This window comes from Phalacrocorax aristotelis, chromosome 6, assembly GCF_949628215.1.
Source record: "Phalacrocorax aristotelis chromosome 6, bGulAri2.1, whole genome shotgun sequence".
Classification (NCBI taxonomy): Eukaryota; Metazoa; Chordata; class Aves; order Suliformes; family Phalacrocoracidae; genus Phalacrocorax; species Phalacrocorax aristotelis.
The window spans coordinates 5,845,492-5,867,500 of NC_134281.1; the positions used below are offsets into that span (position 1 = coordinate 5,845,492).

General features: G+C 42.9%; 1 protein-coding gene across 22 annotated transcripts in view; it reads left to right on the forward strand.

Annotated features, from left to right (window-relative positions):
* FOXP1 (forkhead box P1) overlaps positions 1 to 22,009 on the forward strand; it is a 390,881-nt gene that overhangs the window by 325,512 nt on the left and 43,360 nt on the right. For all 22 annotated transcript variants that reach the window (XM_075095656.1, XM_075095655.1, XM_075095666.1 and 19 more), the window contains 2 exons: positions 1,664 to 1,868; positions 18,017 to 18,121. In XM_075095656.1, coding sequence (XP_074951757.1) covers positions 1,664 to 1,868; positions 18,017 to 18,121 — 310 coding nt within the window. The remainder of the gene's footprint in view (positions 1 to 1,663; positions 1,869 to 18,016; positions 18,122 to 22,009) is intronic.

Sequence of the window (22,009 nt, forward strand, 5' to 3'; positions counted from 1 at the left end):
TATCAGACTCATTTCACAGTTCTTAACCACTTAGATTCTCTGGAGTCTATCGCCTCATTAGACCAGTGCTCTCCAAAGCTAGCATAATTAAAATCTTTAACAGTTTAGCAAAGTAAAGATGTTTGGCTGATCACGTTGAGATGATTATCTATCCATTGTATTCTAAATGACAAAAATAAATTAAATTTAGACCTTGGCATTTTTTATTATGTGTTTCAAATGAATATAATGCATACTGCCTTCTTTTTTTTTTTTTTTTTTTTATTTCAATACCTTAGGTTTGGTGAGATACATGCCTCTGTGAGCTGCTGCTATACACTCAGAAAATGGCAGGTTTCCTTAGGATAGCTCCAGTGCTACAATACGCTGAAACAATGAACAGTCATCCAAGTGGTGATCTGGAAGCACAGGGATGAGAAACCTCTTTAAAAACACACAGACACTGGCTTTGATGATTTTGGTTTTTTTCCTCCTGAATATTTAAGTGCTGCGTCTCTACTGCTAATTTTTTCCCATGGCCTTCTCTGGAAGAGCACTGAAATAGTCTTCAGTGAGAGAAACTTGACTTGTTTGATCATGTCACGGACATAAGCTTTTTCCAAAAGCATGATCTCAGCGAGAGCCCGTGTCACGCTGGCGCGCGTGGCTCCCCTTCACTTTGGCCCGCTGGAGTTCGCAAAGTTTTCACTTGCCTTATTTATCGAATGCGATGTCCTAAGCCTGGTGTCCATTTTAGTGCAATTAAAAAATATATTTTATTATTATTATTATTGTTATTTCTTGAAGCTTATTTTATGTTTTCATTTTACTTTTGAATGGCTCATTAGCATTGATCTAAGAAATGACAGTAATAATAGTGTTACTTGTATAGAAAGTTATACAGTTTTTCAGTAGACACATCCATCAATTAAGTGAGCAGTTCGAGAAACCAAAATTAATGAGAAAGATAGGTGTGTTAATGAAATAATCATAGTATAATCAATTTGACTGTTAAAATTTGAAAAGCATTTCAGGAAGACAATATGAATTCATAATTTATGTCTGAAAGTGATTAATAAAAACTGTATTTAATAACAAAGCTATTTGTCATCATTTAAAACTTAGTCATATTGTGGTTCGTGTTGTCATAATAATAAAGCTGAGTGGTTTTTTTTTTTCCTAAGACCTTCCTTTCTTTTTAAAACAGGTTACGAAGTATTAACTTTCCTTAAAAAAATTAAAATAAATAGTATAGTTAAAATAATTAAATTTCTCCAGCTGACTGCAGAGTAGCCCTTGGCCGCCTTTGCTGTCAGCCTTGCTGGGAGCTCGGGGCAATTTCTGCCTGAGTAGGAACTCTGGAAATTTTAATTACAAAGAAATAATAATTAACATGGAGTTTGCGGTGGGTGTCCTGTTGTGTGGACATCCCTGCCCCACACCCAGATTTTGCCTTACAGAGGTATTGCAGGTGTCGCACCAGAAAATTTAGCAGAGACGCGCAGGGTTCAGTATTAGCCTTTAGTTATTTAAAAAAAAAACAAAACAGCAAACCCAAACCATGGGCAAAAACATGCACACAACTAACACTAGGCTTTGTTTACTGACTCTTTGATTTAATTACTGTTTGAAGACGGCCGAATTAGCTGTTAATTGATTTAATTATCCAATTTGTTTGTTTCAGGCATGATTCCAACAGAACTGCAGCAGCTCTGGAAGGAAGTGACAAGCTCGCACACAGCGGAGGAGGCAGCCAGCAACAACCACAGCAGCCTGGACCTGTCCACCACCTGCGTCTCCTCCTCCGCGCCGTCTAAGACCTCCTTAATCATCAACCCGCACGCCTCAACTAATGGACAGCTATCGGTCCACACTCCTAAACGGGAGAGGTAGGTGCCGGTGGGGTTTCGGCCCGTGAGCATCTCCGAACAGCGTGCCGAAATGATGGCGGAATTGTTGGGAGCAGTGGCCAACCGCCTTGGCCTCGGTTTTGTCCTCCACGTCTTGCTCTGTCTGATTTTGGCGTGGTTGAATAGTCTCCACTGGGCAGAATATGCTCCTTTTGTGCAGATCTTTATGGCTTGTTAATTGGATCAATGTGGGCACAATTAGCTAATTAGAAGTGCATTGGATAAGCGCACTGGGGGAAGCGTGAAGAGAGTAAGCTGGGTTTTTTGAGTGTTGCATCCCCGGTGGTGTTACTTTTGATGCGCTTTAGGTTTGCACGCTGCAGGTGAGGGGGGGGAAAAAAAAATCTGTTGGTCAGTACAGCCTGTTTTACCGCCCGTTCTTCTGCCAAATCTCAGAGCCCCATCTCATCTAACGTGTTCGCCTTTTTTTGCTCTGTATTTACCTGCTTTCACAAGACAGGATAGGCTTGAGTTCACCAGGGTTCTCTAAAACAAAGTGGATTTTTTTTAAGTGCTGATAAAATTAGCTAACTGGTGGTGTTTGGCTTTTAAAAGTGTGAGTTAATTTATACTTGCTAGGCTTGCATTGTTAAAAGAAATGGCTTAAATCAGGGGTTGTCTGTTGACGTGCTTCTCGGCGCGGGCTCTGCTTTATTCCAAAGGATGCTTTATTGCAGGTTTGTTTCTTTACACCCCCAGATTTCACTGAGGCGTGTCTAACAACATAACTTTTGCTTATGGTGAGATAGACGATCCCAGAGGAGCTCGGGCCGTGGGTGCCAGTGCCTGTTGCAGCCTCGGCGTCGCCGCCGGCTGCGGAGGAGGAGGAGGAGGAGGAGGAGGGTCTCCGGAGCGCACAAGCAGTGTGGGTACACTGGGGAGGGCAGTGCTTCTTTGCATTCAGGAGAGTCCCTTTGCCCATCTAGAAATGTTATAGCAGACACTAGTGAAAGCTGGATTTTATGGAAACTGATGGCTTTGTCTTTCCATCCTCCTTTCATTCATTAGAAAGAGGATAATGGAATTTTTAAGCCATAGAGTTTATATTTCTGGTGGTCTGAAAGTAGATTGATAGGGAAGCTATATAAATACCTCATATCTTTCTAATATTAAGAAAATAGTGCTGTTGGGAATAGGTAGATTTTTAAAGGAGAGCACACCCACTGTTCAAAGAACTGTGTGTGTAAGGCATCATTTTACATCTATTGCAAGGGCATGTGGGGGAACATCAGCGTATACATTTATAATGCATGTAAGTGTCAAGGACATGGTTTTCATGAAGACTTACATGGGATACTAAAAACAGTTTGATGTTTATTAAACAATTAAATTCCCTTTTTGCTGCATATAGAGCTGAACAAGATGGGTTTATGACTTTTCAATAAATTTTTTATCTATGTTTTTCTTACCGAGTATATAAAACAAAAACCCATGCAGCGAAATGGATCTTCTTTCACTGAGCAGAAGCACGTGCTGTCTGCTAATGGCAGTCTAACTGAGGGAACAGTATGCCATCGCTGTTAAGTTCGAAATGCAGCGGAATTAGAGGAATCTGTTCTGAAGTAACATTTTTCTCTGTGTATGCTCTCAAGCAGAACGGGAAATCCATGTGTATGAGTCCTGTAATTGTGGCCTGGAGGCAATTGGGATCTACAAACAAGGCGATACATATGTTTTTATTAGTAAAGTTCCAAATAAATTAATTAGGAAGGCATAAATAGGCGACTGTATTGTTTGAGACTGCATAGGTTAGAAAACTTAACATCCCTAGCAGTTGAATTGATACCTGTATCGTTAAAACTTGCCATAATACATTCCTTACTTATCTGTTGAGTTCTTTACAATATCAAAAACCAAAAATAGATGTATTTAGGAATACAGATCAGAGCACTACAGACTTTGCTTTATGTTGCCTCTGTTTGGTACATGGAAGGTTTATGCCATCCATTTGCTGCAGTGATTGAATTACATCTTTATCCATAAGCAGAGCAGGAGACTACACGCAGAAGAATGCCTACTGATGCACTTAAGGGTTTTGTTGCAGTCTCATCAGGCACCGTGGTGCCTGCCTGGATTTCATATGACACAGAAACTCCTCTTGTTGAGATGTGTTGCGCTGGCTTCCTTTTTGAAAGGGTATTTATCTACAGGCAGGGAGTTCGGGGTGGTGAGTGAGCAGTGAGGAAAGAGTAGCTGTGCTCCGCCATCAGATGCGTATTTGAAAGGCCACAGAAGGCGAAATTTTAGCGTACTTACGGAAGGAACAGCGCAGGCCTGGGCGGGTTTTTGGTCATTTTTTCACGGCAAAGGTTAAGGCTGGAAATAATCACGGGTCCGGTGGGAGCGTGACTTGGCTAGACTTGGAGACAAATCTGTGCATGCTCTTGTACCCAGGTGGTTCAGCACAACAACTGAACTTGCGGGTACAACCGGATTTGTGGCGGTGGTCCCGAGCCCAAGCTTGGGTCAGATGGGGTTGTTGGAAGGGCTCACAAAGGAGCTGTCAGCCCATCCCATCACACAGTCCGCAGCTTGGGCTGGCCCAGGCAGGTTTTTGGGTTGTGGCTTCCCTCCTCTCGTTCCTGCACCTTCCGTGCAACTGGCTGTTAGCTTTGGTCTCGTACAACAAAGAGCTATTTATTTAGATTTAAACAACAGTGTAAAGCACACAGTAAAAGCTGTAAGTGTCCTGACAGTTAACCACAGCCACATCATAACGACTGCCCAGCAGCAATAAATAACCATATACAGGTAACATTAACTTTTAGGGTGTGCTGTAAAGCTGTTTCCCCCCTTTTCCTCTTGGGCTTTTGAGGAGGAGTGGGCTGCAAGAGGCAAGTGGGTTATGTGGGAGTTGCTATCATCACTGTCATCTCTGGCACATGTCACTGGGGCAGTTCAGGCTGTGCTTTACGGGGTTTCTGATCGCACAGGTCAGGTTGCGAGGCTGCTCGAGACCCGTGAGACAGGAGGCGCTTGGCTGACCAAAGCGGCAGCAGAGGCACCTGCATAAAAGTCATCAGGCGAGCAGCAGCTCTGCTGTAGATCTTGGGTTAAAACACCTTTTGGTTTTAAACAAGAGGTTTAAAATAGCAGTCGAAATAGTCATTGGCTGCTCGGCATGCCCACGCATCGCCGTGCCATGGCCGGCCTCACGGTTGTGTACAGCAAAGCTGTAGTCCTGCGCAGGCTGCAGGGCCGCAGCTCCGGTGCCACCGGTGACAGCGGCCGCTGCGGGGCTGCCACGCTTGGAGCCGAAGTGAGAAAAAAAGTTCCGCTTTATAGCAAAAAAGCAAACGGCAGGCCGGTGGCTGGAGTCACCCCCAGATGTTTGAAAAGCAAAAATACATTCGAAAGCAGGAGGCATCCTCCGTGCCTGGGCATGGGCCAGGGAGCATTGCAGGACTGCTCTTGGTTTCTATGCGCTCTGTGTGTATGGCTTTCTCAGGAACAAAACAATTCCAACGATAAATAATGGGTTAATGCTTTCATTTATTTGGGCTTTAAATGTATATTACATCTATGCTTTTGTCCCACATTTTGCCCAGTTTCTGTAAGAAGTAGCGGCAGCAGCAGCTCTGGGGTTTGGTGCACAGCAATCTGTTAAGGAGATAAATAATCTGCTTTGGCATGACACTCCTACTCTCCTCTTTAATTTGTCTTACACAAGGAAAATTATAATTAAATCATTCAGGGTAAACCCTTGAGTGTAGAGAAGGAAAAAACACACTTTGGTAAAGATTGCCAATAGAGACCAACTTCCCTGTTGTGCCGTGCAGAGACATTTATCAATATTCAGCACTATTAAAGAGAGACCATTTCGTGTGATTTGTGAGGCGGATGCCAAAGCTCAAATCAAGGCTTGTTAAGATCCTTTTCCCGTGCAATCATGGGCATTCAGCATCATTAGAATTCAGCACTGACTGTGTGTTTCATGCTTTGATTTTACTCAGACAATTTAATAATGTTTATTGTGCTGATTATATATATAAATTCACCCAATGCAATAAACATACCTCAGTCATCAGTACCCTAAGGGAAATATTTAGTTATAGATACTTGTATTCACTCAGGATAAGCGAAAGTGAGACCATCAACCAGCATGCAAACCTCTCATCATCTTATCAGCATTTGGGTTTCTTCAATAACAAGCATTTTCTCTACACTGGTAAATAAATAAATAACAGGAGCCAGTAAAGTACATCTGCTGTGCTTAGAAATGTCAGGGACAGTACCCGCTTTCCATCTCATCCCACTGCAGCTTATTTGGGGGAAGCTGGGTTACTTTCTCCAGAAAAAGAGCAAACCAAAGGAGACAGATGCCCAGTCACTTTAGGTGACTACCAACTTTATAACCTGATGAGCAGTGGGCATCCCGAAACCTACGTGCTTGGGAATATTCTTGACGTGGGTAGGTTTGGAAAAGCAGAATGGTGCAGAATTCATCGGCACTTTGTGGTGAGGGGAGGTTGCTTGGGCTTGAACCGGGAGGTCTGGGGGTGCTGTGGAGTGGTGCGGGTGCCTGTGTGCCAGCCCCTTCCCTGGCACCGGTCTGTATTGACTCCTGCAGCAGCAGCAGCAGGATGGAGGCTGTACATAAACAAGTAGTGAAGGTCCAGACCTGCTAATTTAGGAAATGCATCTGTTTGCAAGAGGTAAGGTGAAGAGTTGGAGGTAAAGGCTGCACGTCCAAGAGACCCTTCTCCCTCTGCCAGCAATCCTGTGTTTGTCCCCTGTTGTCTTTTTACCCTTCCCAACCATGCCTGAGTCTTGTTCTTCCACATAAGCAAGTAGCCATCTCACAGGAAGAATAGATGGGATAAACAAGGGGATTTTTAAATTACTTTTTCTTGCCAGTGTCGCGGAAGCAAGGAGTCTGGGGAAGGCTCTGAGGGGAAGTGAGAGGAATGGCGTGGCAGACCATTGATCTGCTGGTTATGCTTAATGCATTGTTTTTTACTGTTGTCTTCCATGATGATGTGGAAGGATCATCTTCCAGCTGATCCTCCATCAAAATCCCAAGGCCCTTAGATGAGGGCATTAGGATTCGGCACAATTAAGACGTACAGGCTTCGGTCCATTATTAATGCTCGGGATGAAACGATGCAGCCTGCAGTCCATATGCTCCCCGGGCCTGATCCTCTCTTGGCCTGCCTCACCGTGTAGTCCCTGGCATTCGTTCTGCACTGGTGCCAGCATCAAATCTGCTCATCCGTATCGGCTCCTCTCAGTTGCTCCGTGCCGTTGATTTTAGCTCATTATACTTTACCATCAGCAGAGTTTTGTTAGACTGGGTTACCTCAAACCCGTTCTCCCTTAAGTAGTCGGCGTTCCTGGGGCCTTTCCTCCCAGAAGGTATTCGGCTGCTCCATGTACACTAACCCCATCATCACCCTTATGTTGTTACCCACAGTCTGAGCAGCTCAGGTGCCTCCATGCACCTTCCTTGCTGCAGAGCCAGGTTGGAGCCAGAGGCTCGAGCCGAGCCTGGGTGCCCATATCCCATAGACCATCCCGCTCGCTACATGGCTGCTGTATTTCTTCTCGTTGCACCTCGTACGGGTGCGATGGCTGTGAGGCCGGGTGGGCTGTTCGATGATGGTGACGCTGCGACAGCCGGCGCAGGGCGCTGGCCCAGCCGCCTGCATTTATTGTGTGCAGATACAACCCAAAGCATCCCGCTACCTGATCCCTTGGCGCTTGCTCCCCCACCAGAGGAATCACCACCAGTTACTCTCCGCTCTCCCTGTCTGAGTCACTTCTCTGTGTAATCAGCTTTGAAAAAATATCAGCCGTGACTCAGACCTCGAGTTGCTAATCTTCAGTTTTAAGCGTTATTGGGCACTTTTTATTGTTGGTGCTTTTCAGATTAGGGTGTGTAGCATCCTTTGCTTTGCCCGCACCTACCGTCTGCCGCAGCACTTGTGTTCTTGAGGAACCTTCTGCTAGATGAGCTGTACGATACCGCTCGCTCCTCAGTCGGCCCGGGAGCTCTTTAATCAAATTACGCTTTTCCAAGAATTGTTTCGCTAAACCCTGGAAAACTCTTTCTAGTTTATTTGTTTTTCCCTACAAAAGATGCAAAGTTTACCAGTCCGTGATTGTTTGGCGTGGCCCTTTGCTGAACAAGGGGGCTGTGTTTGACACTTTGCCGTCCTCAGGAAGCTGCCCCTGCATCAGGGAGCTCCTGCACACCAACGCTTCGCTGCTTTCTGGTCCCGTGTAATAACCATCGGTTGTACGACTCCAAACACTAAGCTAATGTATCAAAAAGCACTTAAAATAGATTGGGTGAGCCTTGGCAGACGCCTAACAGAACTTTTCCAAATTTTAGCATATGTATTGTTTTATTCCTCCATCTGGCCAACAGATCATTGTTTGATATCTGAGTGCTTTGCATATCTCCTCCCTTTTCTTGCAACTGAGATACTTACATGTGCATTTAATACAGCTTAATGCTATTTTTACATACCAGAGAAATAGCTGATGGCTTTCTGTTAATTGCATGCACTTTGCAGTTAAACTTTTACTAAAACATTCCTGTCTAAATACTTAAAGTCCAATGAAAATTTGTCCTCTTCTTTTATTAGAGGTGTTTATGTAGTAGTCTTAAAAAGGGACCTGTTTTTGTTTTACTGCACCGTGGATTCCTGTTTCTTTTTATTTCCTCCTGTGTGCAAGTTGTCCTTCCTCAGCATTTGCTCGGGAGATCTGACTGTCCTAAAGCGCTGAGCAGGGAGCTAATGAAGAGCTGTGTTATTTTTTTATCATACATATCACAGCCTGAGAGTGGAAAAGAAACACCCTTGAAAATGCCATAAAAGTAGAGGAGAAGTTAGGTGATTTTTGTGTGACTATTTTCTCTGCTGTTCAATAAAAATCGAGCAGTTAGTATGACAGCTGTTATATCATGTTATATTGTACTGCTAAGATATTGAGTAGCATTTAAAGTAAAACTCCACCATTAAGCTGTATAAACTTTATCCGTTTCACTGTGGTTTAATGGAAAAAAAACGAGCTTCTCAATAAAATGACATCATTTTTCCCAGGTTGTAATGTTCACTTTACAACTGTTTTTCTTTAATTCAATTTATTTTACTTTTCTTTTTCTTGGCATCCTTTTTTTTCTTGCAGTTTGGAGAGGGAGAAATCTCTTTCCGTAGAGCAGCTAGGTACTGCTCAAACCTCTTTTCCCTTCTTCCCCCTCCCTTGACATCTTGTGCTAATCTGGAGCTCTATTTTTGTCAGTCAGACAGGTTTATATTTTTCAAAGTAGCGAGATGCACGTTGAAATTTGGTAATCGGGATTTGTGGCTCTACCTGCCGCACACTGAGCGGTGGGCGAAGGAGCCCAAGGAGAAAGTATATTGCGTTGCTTGCTGCTGGAGCTGCATTCGTGTGATGCCATGGGGTGTTTTTCCATGTAGCTGGTGTTTTTATGGTGGGAGGGCTGTAATTTCTTCTGTGTGATCAGGAAAGACACATGTATGTTATAAAGTGTTTTCCCCTCATTAAAACGATGGTATAAGCCCAGGCAGGGAAACTGCTAATATGTGTTGCAGCTTGTCATTTTGGGCTGCGTGAGTAAAGAAGATAACTGTTCCTTTGGGAGACGATCTGGGGAACTGAGCAACAGATCCGCTAGCCAGCGAATTCTTTTTAACTGTAATTTTCCTTTTTGTGTGTACTCAAAAATAACATCATGATGGGCCCTTAAATACCATTTCATACACGGAGCACAATTTCCACAGCACAGGTGGTGCTAATATAGGACAGTCCCCTAGGCACTTGTCACCAGGAGTTGTACAGCTTGTTCAGTGTCTGCATCCATATGGCAATCTGTCCCATTCATAGAAAGACATTGTAGCTGTGCCTGTGGGTGCTGTGGTCAATGTAGTGTAAAAAGTAGATTTTAACTCTCGGCAACCTATGTTCTGCTGTTTGTTTTATTGTAGAATCCAATTTATAACATGGGGGAAGAAAAATCAGCTCTGAGCAAATTCCAGAACAATCTCGCTGGCTTTGGTTTTTGTTTATTCTTGGAGCGCATGGTTAATCAGCAGGTGCACCAGCCCTGCGCCCAGCGCCGCTCTAATGAACAGTTTACAGGAAGTCTTGCTCGGAAGAAACATTTTCCTCGTTGTTTATACTGTGAATTAACTCAGAAGTTGCAAAGCTGTAAACGATGTTAGCTGGCCATACATGTCACGCAAGTCTGTTTCTTACTACTTTTTTTTTCCTTTTTTTTTTCTCCCAATTTTTTTTTTATTTTGCATGTTTTTTCTTGGATGTGCCGTACTTGGGAAGGATGCCGAGCCCCTCAGTATCGTGCATTGCGATGCTGCCCAGCCAGGAACTGGTGGCTGCCCCCGAAAGGGGCAAATCACAGCAAAGGGGCTCTCCGAGAAAGGGGGACTAAAGTGTTAGCGTTGCACAGCGGTTCAAATCTAAACAAGTGAACATGATTTACGGCTGCTCTGGTATCTATCATTCTGATGCCAAACGTTGTTCTGTTTTAGAGTGACTATTTGTTATGCCTTTTAGTAAACACAAGCAAATAGATGCCTAGCACCTGCAGCAGCATATGATATTTACACTACCTGTATGATTCAGCACGCTTCCCTGGGGAAGGAGGCTTGTGTCCTCTCGATTTTAGTGCCTTTTTTTAAACAGCATTCTTCAGAGGGAAAGCATGTGGCAGAGAGAATTCAATGCTTTAGCTGTATTTCTCCCTTGGAGTCATTATTTATCTTAATTATTTTTTAATAAACATTTTCCCAAAGGGCACCTCCCTAGCTGCTGCAGGGGTATGCGGTGGGTGAAGGCTCACCCAGCGAGCTGCCAGGCGGTATGTGATGTGACAGTCACCTTCTGCACAGGTTTTGTTGTGCCTGTGGGACAGGGGTAAAAAATACTGACGTGAATAATCCCTGTTAATCATATTTGTTGACGTATGGCCCGTTTACATAAGGGTGAAAGACTTGCCTCAGCTCTCAATGTAACCAAATATGATTTTGTTAAACAAGAATAGATCTTGTTTCTCAGTGTTTTCTTTTACTATAAATTTAAATGTAACAACAGAATATAAATTACAGTAATAAGGTTGGCAAACAGGATCTTTTTACAAAGTATGTATGTACGGTTGTAATTTTACACCTCAATCTCGGTCAAGTCCAAGGTCTAATCCGGTGTTTCTAAACTTGCACGTGTTCTTAAAAGCGTTGCTGAATCGGGGCCAAAGCCTTGCTGCTGCCACCTCCCTCTGCCATACGAATTGGGTGTGTAAGAGGGTTGGGATTGCTGTGCTGAAAGTCAGGTTAAGGAAAAAAAAAAAAAAAAACACCACAAAAAAACACCACAAAAACAAAAACCCAAAATCCAAGAAACTGGTAGGATCACATTTTTTCCCTAATTAAACTAAGATACTGAATCAGTCCGTTTTCATCTGAATAAATTAGGAGTCTGTTCAGAGAGGAATAAAACGAGATTTAGCAGGGATAAGTAGAAAGTAGCCCAGCTAGGAAATAAAAATTCCAAACTGCTGGTTTGACACGACACGTCAGCTGCTCAGCATCACTCGTGTGGGAAACGGCTGAGGCATAATCGGGGTTGAGAAATTAAGGTGGGACACTGTGCCATGTCTTAGTTAAAAAGGTAAATGCAGTCATGGGAGGCATAAACATGCGTGTTGCATCCGAGTCCTTCTTTTTTCCTGTTTGACTTTATGCAAAACCAGTTAAGCCACGTTGAGAGTGTGATGTACAATTGGCCACTCTCTTGCAGAAAGGATAAAGAGAAGCTGGAGCAAATATAGAGGAGAGCAGCTAGGAAGATAAAGGAGTTGGAGGGAATAGGCTATGAAGTCAGATTAAAGGGAATTAAAGATCTACACCCTGGAAAAATAGAGGCTCTAGGAGGATGTGATTATGGTATGTAAGTACATGAAGTGATGCTACAAAGAAGAAGAGGGAAAAAATTGTTCTCATTAGTTAGCAGTGCTGGAATTTAAAATCCAGCGTTTCAAATCATGTGCGTCTGGGTATATTTGATGTACTTTTCACTACAGTACCGAAGCACAAGGTTGAAATGAAAAAATAAGGGTTTAAAATAGTAGAGAAACTCGTTAATTCAAGTGCAGGAATGGAACTTCCACCTGAGATAAGTGATGGATTCAGTACTGGGGGTTTTTTGCAATGGGCATTTCTTTTAAATGGTCTGAAAATACGTTCTGTTTCTCCAAGGAAAGGGTGTTGGGTAGTGGCTGTCTGGGCCCCGTGGCAGTTCTGCTGCGGGCTTGGAAGAGGGGATGCCACTGGAAGAAGTACGTAGTACTTCGAGTGCTGGAGGATCATAATGCTGATTAATAATCCAAACCATCAGTGCACAGATCAAAACCAGAAGATGATGCGTATAATTATCCAGTCTGGTTATACTCTTTGCAGTGGGGATGGGGGTAGAAGAGAAGGGGACTGTTAGCCAGATTTTGTCTTAATCTCGCTGCAGATGCTCCAGCACTTTCCTTGCAACAGGCATTTGGAGAGTAGTGCCACAAAAAGCATAAGGATGGGGGGCGGTGATTCGGGGTGCATTGCTGGCCGCCTGTTACAACAGCAATGCTATGGCTCAGCTTTTTTTTCCTCCTTATACTACAAGTTACTGCACACCGATTAGAAGACAGGATTTCAGCCTGTAGGCTGCAGTTTTAACCTGATTTGTCTTAAATTGGTGTAGTCATTTAAAATGTAATATACCACTCCTGTTACTTCCAATAGGGCTTGATGTAAAACATGAGCTTCTTCTAGACTTAGGTCTGGATGTGGACTGAAAATATGCAAGCCAGCTCTAGGAAGAGCTGCCGCTGGCCACACACATCAAATGCCACCTTTCCCGATGGCCCACGACCCTCTGCTGAGCTTTATCCAGTGGTGGAGAGGCATCTACCCTGCTCAGACAATTCTCTGTTCAGATCAAATGCCTGCTTTCTGGGCAGTTACTGAGGATGGAAGCATTAATACCTAGAAGTAGTCCATTTCAGTATATGGCTTAATACCTTCCTTGACTTTTTTTTTAATTATTATAATTTTTAAAATTTTTTAATTCACAGTTTAGAGAGGAAAGGGGTGCTAAGCTGCTTTAGTAAGAATTCAGAGGGATTTGCACCAGTGCAGCTTCACTGCAAAACACATCTTTATTCAATTGATTCTGTCATGGAGGCAGGAACTTGCATTTGAGTACAGTTGGTACAAGGATTTAATCATTACTGCTTCCGTTTTGATTTTAAATCAAATACAGGGAGTGTTTCTGACTCAGAGAATTACGATATTTTCACCAACTTTCTTCCGTAGGTGCCTTTCGATGAGCTCTAAGCTCACTGGGTAGTCACAAATATGGGAGACCTGTGTTGCTTCCCCGTTGTGTGTCTCCTCTTCCTGTACTAGACCAAAATCACGGCATTTTGCCTCAACAGCTGTGCTGTCCACGTCAGACCCAGGGGAGATACGGGCTGAGACTGAGCCCCGTGCTCCGGCCTGGACCATACACCGACATCGGTGTCACGGCAGCTGGCAAAGATGAGGTCACTTTCTGTTACCCCTGGGAAATAAAATAAAATTTAACAGCAAAAAAAAAGGCAATTCTGCAGTTTCTGTGGGTGCTCTGCTCAAACCCCTTCCAAGGGGAAAGCAGGAGACATAGTATTGATTTTTTTTTTTTCCAGTGTGCAGGTGGCTCAGGCATGTTCTCCACACTGTTAGAACGTGAGCAGATGCTTCATAACTGTAACAGCAAAATCAAGGATGCTTCTCTACATCACTGACTTCCCCCAGTGTTTTGGCAAAGATCGTTGGCCCAAGCAGATGTGGGAGGGAGAGAGAGTGGAATATGAAGTGTGTCAGCATCATGAATATTTAAAATATGGTCCACTGTGTGGCAGAAGTACTATTACCGAGGCTTCTGCTTAGCTGATTATATCCACCCGTGACACTTTTGCCAGCGTGTGTGAGCATGGTACCCAGTTTCACACGGTTAGTAAGTATGGGTTGAATTAAACCACGCAGCACGGGTAGCTTTCATGCTAGTGCTTTGCTCACTATGTTCCCCAATCCCAGTGGGTTCCCGTCTCGCTTTGGGGTATACTGTCATTTTTAGTCTCCATCGGGGCTTAGCTATGTGTGGTTTCTCTGTGTCCCGTGCTCTGGTGTCCCAGGGTGTGGTTTTTCAGTGATGCTGTAGCACAGCAGATAGATTCCAAAAGTTAAATGGCTGAAGTGATCCGGGTGAGTGGGGCTGTGCAAGCACCAGCTTCGACAGCTGTCCCTCTCGGGGTAGGTGGTGAGCTTGCTTCCAGACCCTCTGGAGATCGTTGGGGTTATGAAGCAACGTAGGCCGAAGAAGGCAGAGGTAAAAACTCCTCTCCTCCATCCAGCAAGCACAGGAGGAGCTGTGGAAGTGCCTGGCCCTTCACCCCTCCCCTCCTTACTGGAAACGGGGCTGGAGGCAGCAGAAAATAAGCGGACACTTACGCAGCTTTCAGCTTCCCACATGGATTTCGTTACTCTGTCGTATGTCATGAACTAGCTGACTTACGCAAGACGTTTTACTTGCCAGAGGCTTATTTGCTGTACTTCGATGTAATAATGCTGAACTATTGCATTATTTGGAAATAATTGTATTGTGTTAAGTATTTTGTATGCAAATGCCTTATGAGGAGAAAAAAAAACCACATAATCTTGATTTTTACATCATTTATTCCTTCACCTCCATGAAAATTATGTCTTGTTATAAAATCACTTCCACTAAGTAGTGTTGCATCACCAGTACTCAACCACAATTGTGCGTTCCTGGGAAGGAGAGGGTGACAGAAACAAACACCTACTCTAATGTGTCATTAGAAATCAAACAGACCTAAAACTTGCTTCTGCTTGCCAATGCTCAGATCTTCTACAAGTCTGTCTCCGGCAGCGAGACCAAGGTTGCATCCAGATTCCAGAAACTGTGCTTGCATGCAGACAAAATATCATTGAACAATTTAAGATTATAGGTTTGCATTGTGCCCACAAAGCTGTTTGTTTATGTATTGGATTAAAATCTTCATTTTCTACCTCCCTTTGCTCAAACAAAGTGAGTACTTAGATCAGTTCAACAGAGTTCTCCATTCATGTCCACTGGCACCCTTTGTGCGTTACATCCGCTTCTGTATAAACTCGCTCTTTGTTTTGTTTTGAGGTGCTTCTTAAGGCTCTATCAGGGAACAAGTGGCAATCTATAATATCTTCAAAAGTGGGGTGGATAAAATAGCAGTAATCTGATACTGACACTTAAAGGTCACCGAAAGGCACCGCTGAACCGCTCCCCCCCCCCGCCCCCCCAGCAGGATGGGAGTAGCTGTCTTCTGAAAGGCACGGGCTGCCAACAGAGCATGCCTGCATTTGTCTTTCAATACTGAGGGTTGTTTTTTTTTCTTTTTGAAGTGTCTATTTTTGGTAAGTTGAAGTAGTTGCTCTGCTTTGTTGAGTGGCAGTGGAAGCTATACGTAGGTGTTAAGTATGTTACCCTTAGCATTGTGTTAGCAAAATGACCTTTTAAGTTCCTGTTTACAGTCAACACCAATCTTTCTGGTTATTGACAGCACTAGACTTTGACATCCTGAGCGTCGTTTACAGTTTGATACTCACTTGGTCATTCCATCATTTTCTTTGGACACAACACCGGGGTATCATGTCCTACATAGTTTGTCTTGTCTTGTGCAAGTTCCCTGGAAAGAAGAGAGATTTGCACTTGGATTTAAAAAATAAATACAAATCTCGGTAGGGCTCTTTCCGTTGACTTGGCCATGGCCTTTAGGCTCTCACAGAGAAACTTTAAAAAACCCTGCTGGGGGTTTAAGCCATGTGACTCCTGTTGATATTATAATGAGATTTACAGTGCTTAAAACCCACAGGGGACTGACTCCTCACTTGGCGTCATGCGGTGTTTCTGCAGTCATCCTGGTGCACGGGTAACGCGTGCTGTCTAAAGTAACACGATGAAATTTTTTTTTCCCGGGTTCTGCCAAACACACTGAAATCGTAACTCTCATATGTATTCTTCATGGACTTTAATGGAGTGTTAACGTGAAAGCCTACTTTCTCACCCTTTGCTCTATTAAGGTATGGAAGCAGATGATAAAATCCATTATTTTTTGGAATGATTCTTTTCCAGTGTGTATGGAGGGCGTTTGACCATCTGCCTGTCTGGCCTGGGTGGATGGTGTTCCTTCAGCCATCCTCCTTCTTCCTCAGCTGAGGAAACATGGGGTACAGCATTTTTCTAATTTCCTTGCAAGGAATGCGTTGGTCCCTTTGTTCTTTTAAAAACATAACTGCTAGAGCTTCTCCCCACTTGCACATTTTTAGAAAACTGATAGAGTCAAACCAGTGCAATACTCCCTTATAGAAAAGGCCTTTGTCTCTTCACCTACAGCGAGGTTTTTTAGGACATTTTAGGAAGTCACCTTGCACATATATATACACTTATGCTTCAAGTAGTATTTGTAAACAACCAAAAATAAGATTTTAATGAAATAATGATTTAGGGTCATGTACAACTCGTAATACCTTTTCCAGTCAGATTCGTACCTTTTTTTTAATTAAAACAAATTAAAATAGTTTAAAAAAACCACCTTCCGTTATCTTCAGATTCTTATTGGACCTAAAGTCAAAAGTGCCAGAATCTGGACCAGAATTTCTCTTGCAACTTTTTTGCGTTTGGAATAACATCTGAGAGGTACTTTCTACAGTGATCTTGCTGTCCAGTGCATCAGAAACAATACAAGAACACAACTTTTGTTAAAGTATGCAGGCAGATAATATTAGAGAACAAGAATAAACATCATTTCTGCGTGTATGTAAAAGTAAAATGGCAAAAAGTAGGCGTTCATCCATAACATTACCTGTAATCCAGGATAAAATAAGTCATAAAAGCCACACCTAGATGCTGGTATGTGTTCATATCCTTTGTGTATGTTTGAAGTTCATAATACAGCACAGGCATACTGTAGCAAAAAGATTTGCTATGAAAAATAGATGTGTGCGAGCATAAAATAGAGATTTCAATATTATTTTGACATTTTATTTTTAAAGTCATCTAAGGTTATGGAAATTGTTGCAAAAATAATTCCTTTACTTAAGAAGTTTCCATGCAGAAGTTGAATAAGGAAGATATTTTAGAATATGGTTCATCAGTTAGTGCAACAGATACATTTCCCTGAGCACCACATGGCCCGGATCAAAGCGTCTCATGACTTGGATCAGTGCAGCCAAATCATTACGTATTGATTGGAATCCCGCTGAAGGATTAACCCCTTAGTGCTCATACGAATTTTTTTTCTTTAACCCTGGTTTCAGTAGTTAGGAAGCTCTGTGACGTTCCTGCCAAATCTTAGCAAGGTTAATAGCCCCCACTAACCCCTCGTGCTGAGGAATCCTTTGATTACATGGTTCTTTTTTTATGATGAATTTCGCATTTGAAAATAGGGGTGAGCCTTCTGTACTGGGATATAAGGTGGCTGTACTTGTGCAAAGAAACAGGGGGTGGGTGGGTGGGCGGGGGAAAACGCAAACGAAGTTGAAACCGAAGGAAAAAAAAGCTCGGTAAATAAATAACATGGTGGGAAAGCCAAGGCTACAAACTTGATGCTTTTCCTCTTTCTGTAGTGATGAGGAAAGCCTCAGGTCCGGTTGGATTGTATTATAAGAATACACTGCTGCATGGAGATGACTTTTCTTCCTGATGAAGTTGAATTGTAAATATGCAATGCTCATAAATTTCTTAGCAAAATATCAAGCAGGATATTAAGCAGGTCTGTCAAATGAGTTCTCCCCCGTCCATGTTAATTTAAATTCTTTACAAAGCTTTTAATTAATGAATGAAATGTAGGAGGATAGCTAAGTAAGAATGACATGTTTCGCACTGCAAATGGTATTTAATTCTGTTTTGAAAAACCATGGGCAGAGTCAGGTGGGTACCGTGAGATGTTAGGGATGTTTCAGGATCTGTTGTTTGCTGCTCTTAAGAGTCTTTGTGCAGATTAATTGGCGCAGCACCTTCAAGTTACGCCACTTTTTCTCTTTTCTCTTTCTCTCCTCCAGTTTATCCCACGAGGAGCACTCACACAGCCATCCGCTCTATGGACACGGCGTATGCAAATGGCCAGGCTGTGAAGCAGTATGTGAAGACTTCCAGTCGTTTCTAAAGTAAGGATGGTTTTTTTGGCACTTGCATTGTACAGAAAGCATGCCCTGGAATTTTGTGTGCTGTCACTCACCGTGGGCCTGATGCAAAGCCCATTGAAGTCAACAGAGAGCTCCCTTTCACTTCAGTGGCTTTTGGATCAGGCTCAAGAACGTTTTAACAGGGGATAGTAAATTAGCCCCATGGGGAAAGTACGGTCTTGTTCAGTGTATTACCGTAAAATAGAGTGTTTGCAGTTCCGCAGCCTTTTTTTTTTTTAATTTATTTAAACAATTTTTAAGTTGCAGTATTGATAATGTAAACAATACAACCTTGATTTAACCTTGATTTCACTTTAATTTAGAAATATAGTCTTAAATTAACTCCGTAATTGAACAGAGAATTGCAGAACATCACGTGAAATTTAATTTATGTCAAATAAGTAACTAATGAACAAAGTCTACACTACTAAAAATAAACTATAATTATATTAATTGGGCCCCTGCAGTTTGCTGCAGACCTTTCCCTGCTGCCAAAGAACACAGTTTTACACATTGCATAAACAGTGCATTACGGACTAGTATGTGGTAATGCGTGCATCCCGATGCAGGGAAGGACCGGCAGAGCTCTAACAACTTGCACATGGCTGCTCCGCAGCTAAACCATCAGCCTCACCCCTCCGAGCTGGAGCAAAAGGTGTTCCCATCACAAGAGAGTTTCCTGCCTGGGTAGATCACCAGGTACACGTATGCTTTGGGTGCGTCCAGGTTCTTGAAGGTTTGGGCACTGATCTTTTCTCAAGTACCATGGCTATGTGGTTGTAAGATCGCAAAAGATCAACCGCCCAAGCAATGTTTACGATTTAAATGCACAAAGGGACAAATTCCACTCCCATTTACGGTGGTGTTCTCATGAAGTTAGCCCACATAAAAACATGGGATTCTTCAGGATGGATAGGTAGAATTAGTTCCAAAACGTATCAGCCGTAGCCACTCCTTCTGGGGTAGTTCCCTGGATCTTTATGTGAGGGAGGGAAGGCGACAGCAAGCAGAGGATGTTTGTTGGATGATGTTAGATGACACAGATAGGTTTTTGCTCTCAGAACAGAATGGGCCAGTTCTGCTCCCACTGGCAAAACCCTGCTGAATTCAGCAGAAGCAGCACTAGTCCTAGCATAAACATACGTTACAAGTAAGGAATGGTACAGTAATGAGAAGGTTCTCATTACAAAAGGATTGCAAAATAAGAAGGTGCTAGTCATAAATTTCTGTGAAGGGTGGCCTCATTTCTTTTAATTCATCCTGTTGTTCACTTAAGTGAAATAAATGCTAATCTCTGTATACTTGCCAGCTCATTCATATTCATATGCCATACTATAGCATTTAGACCTTTAAAACAACTCTAATTTTTATTGCACTTAATGCAAGGGGAAGGCGCTTTGGTAGCCTTAGATCTTGGAATAACGTGTGTAATCACACAAAGTCAGATTATGCCACCTTTGCTGCTTCTGCTAGTCCCCTGCTCCAGGTTAGATCTGTTGGTGTCAGGGAGTTTTCTTACAGAGCAGTGGATTGCTTGATGTGACCACACGTAGAAAATACAGCCCTTAAGTCGCACAGCACGGGTAGAGGCAAGATTGATTTTTATATGGTATTTTGGAGATGTTTCAGTAAGTAGACCAAGTCCACCGGTTCACCTGGAGGAGATACTTGAGGCAATCGATAGGTAGGAATAACCTGAAAACCATTACCAGCCCAGGCTGGATGTGAAGCTGCTCCGTCTACTCCCAGCTCGCACAATTCTGGTTCTTTTATCACTTACTTATCGTCAGTCTCTTTTTCTTCTTTTTTTTTTTTTTGCCCCATTGAAACCTTTCAACAGAAGTATTTCGTGTGACTTTCTTAAACCCATCAGCTCGTGTAAATTTTCTCATTATCCAAATTCTGCAGTGTCCAGACAAAGTCTTATTGTTCGTAGTGATATTTAACCCAGAATGAATGCAGACATGAATGTCCCCGAGCAGCGTATTGACACTGTTAGGATGTGAGCGTGGCTTCATGAAATGAGACCGTAGCCTTCCAAGTCTCCTGTGGAGCATCCGTCCTTAAATTATATTGCCATTTATCAGAATTCATTACTCAGTGAAAAGATAACAGGTAGATGCTTGAAGTTTCTTTCTGGTACTTGTATAATCTGTGCAGCTCCTTTGACAGTCCCCTCAAGAGAAAAGCTCTTGTTTACCAAGTGAAATACAGCCTGTGTATCAATTGAGCATTGCTTAATTTCACTTACCTTGGTAAAAAGGCCCGTTAGAAAAAGCAAAGAGAAGTTGCAGGTGGAATGAAAGCCCTGTATGCCAATAAAATGATTCCACAGTTAAGGGAGGAAAAAAAAGGACTCGCAGGTCTAAAACATGGTTCATTTCTTTTCCTCCTGAGGAAGAAATATCATAACTGTTGGTAAATCAAAACCAGAGATTTGACACTCTTCTGTGATCGTTCTGTAGTGTTTGTTCCCAAGGTGAGGTACACCACAGGGCCCTTGATTTCAAAGATAAATACTGTACAAATAACGATCCTAGTTGTCTTTCACTCACAGCCAACAGGAGGATGCTTATCAGAACCAGCAGATACACAGGCTATTGTACACGTTTATTTCCCTATTTCTTTTTGAAATAAGTTGCAGTTTTAGCATTGGGGTTTGTTTTTTTTTTTAATCCATCGGCCATTGGTTACCATGTGATGCGGTATCAGGTAGAGGTAACTGATAGCAGCAGGGGCTGCTGCTAAGCCTAATGAAACAGTAGCGCCCTGCGTGCTCCAGAATACTCCCCGAGCCTAAAAAACAAAAACAAGTCCAGTCTCACCGTGGTGACCTGATGGCCTTCTGCCAAGCTGCGGGACGCAAGGTGAGGGCTGGAGGGGGCACACGTGTCTCGCGTGTTAACCAGGGCCCCTCTCGCAGGCGGCAGCGAAAGGAGCAATTAGTAGCACGGAGCGACTTTCCTTCAAAATTGACTATATCCTTGATTTCATTTGCATGTGTTTAAAGACCGTTGCAGATAGAAATATACGCCCCTTACAGGGCAAGTTGTTCAGGAAATCCCTGCTGGAGGGAGGGTGGTTTTTTCAGCAAGGTATACAGGCATCCTAGGCAAAAAACTGAGGAGGATTTTATCCCCCCCCTTTCTTTTTTTTAAATTTTATTGTGGTTTAGATGTGCTTAATCATGGCCGTACCATTTTTAAATCAAATATATTCTTTAAAAGCGGGACACAGACCTTTGGGGAGATCTTGCAATCCTATGTCGCAGTGATGCTAGTGATCTGCTTCACGTGAATTTAACTTTGATGAAACGAAGGGGAGTTTATGTGAAAGAAACTACTAAGTGCACTCTGTAATGTTTTCACAAGTGTTTTTATCATGGTAACATCTTGTTTACTTTAGTTGCCTGCCTAAAACTACTTGGAACATGTTAAGAAAACATTTCGAGAAAGCTTCTACAAAGAGGCTTTTGTTTAGCAGCAACTGTGAGACTGCTCAGCTCACAAAGGTGTTAACTTTCAACCCCTTAAGCACTTCCACATGAAATTCCAGCAACTATGTTTGTGGTTTTGGAAAAACAAAGTGTATGTTAAAGAAACCAGGTATATGCTAATACATGTTGAAGTAGGCCGGAAATCATAAATTGTTTCAAAGGCATTAATTGCTATCATTTGCATGTCAAAATGTTCTGCAGTGAAATCATCTGCAGTTAGCACAACAGAGACTTTTTAATCAAATAGGTAGTGAGGGCAGGGAAAAGGGCTAGTCTATAGATGTCGTCTTAGATTTCTGAGTTCCTGGCAGGCCCAGTTAAGCTCCCCAGCCATAAGGCATCGCCGGCGAGGGTGCAGCCGCCCGCCGCGGGGA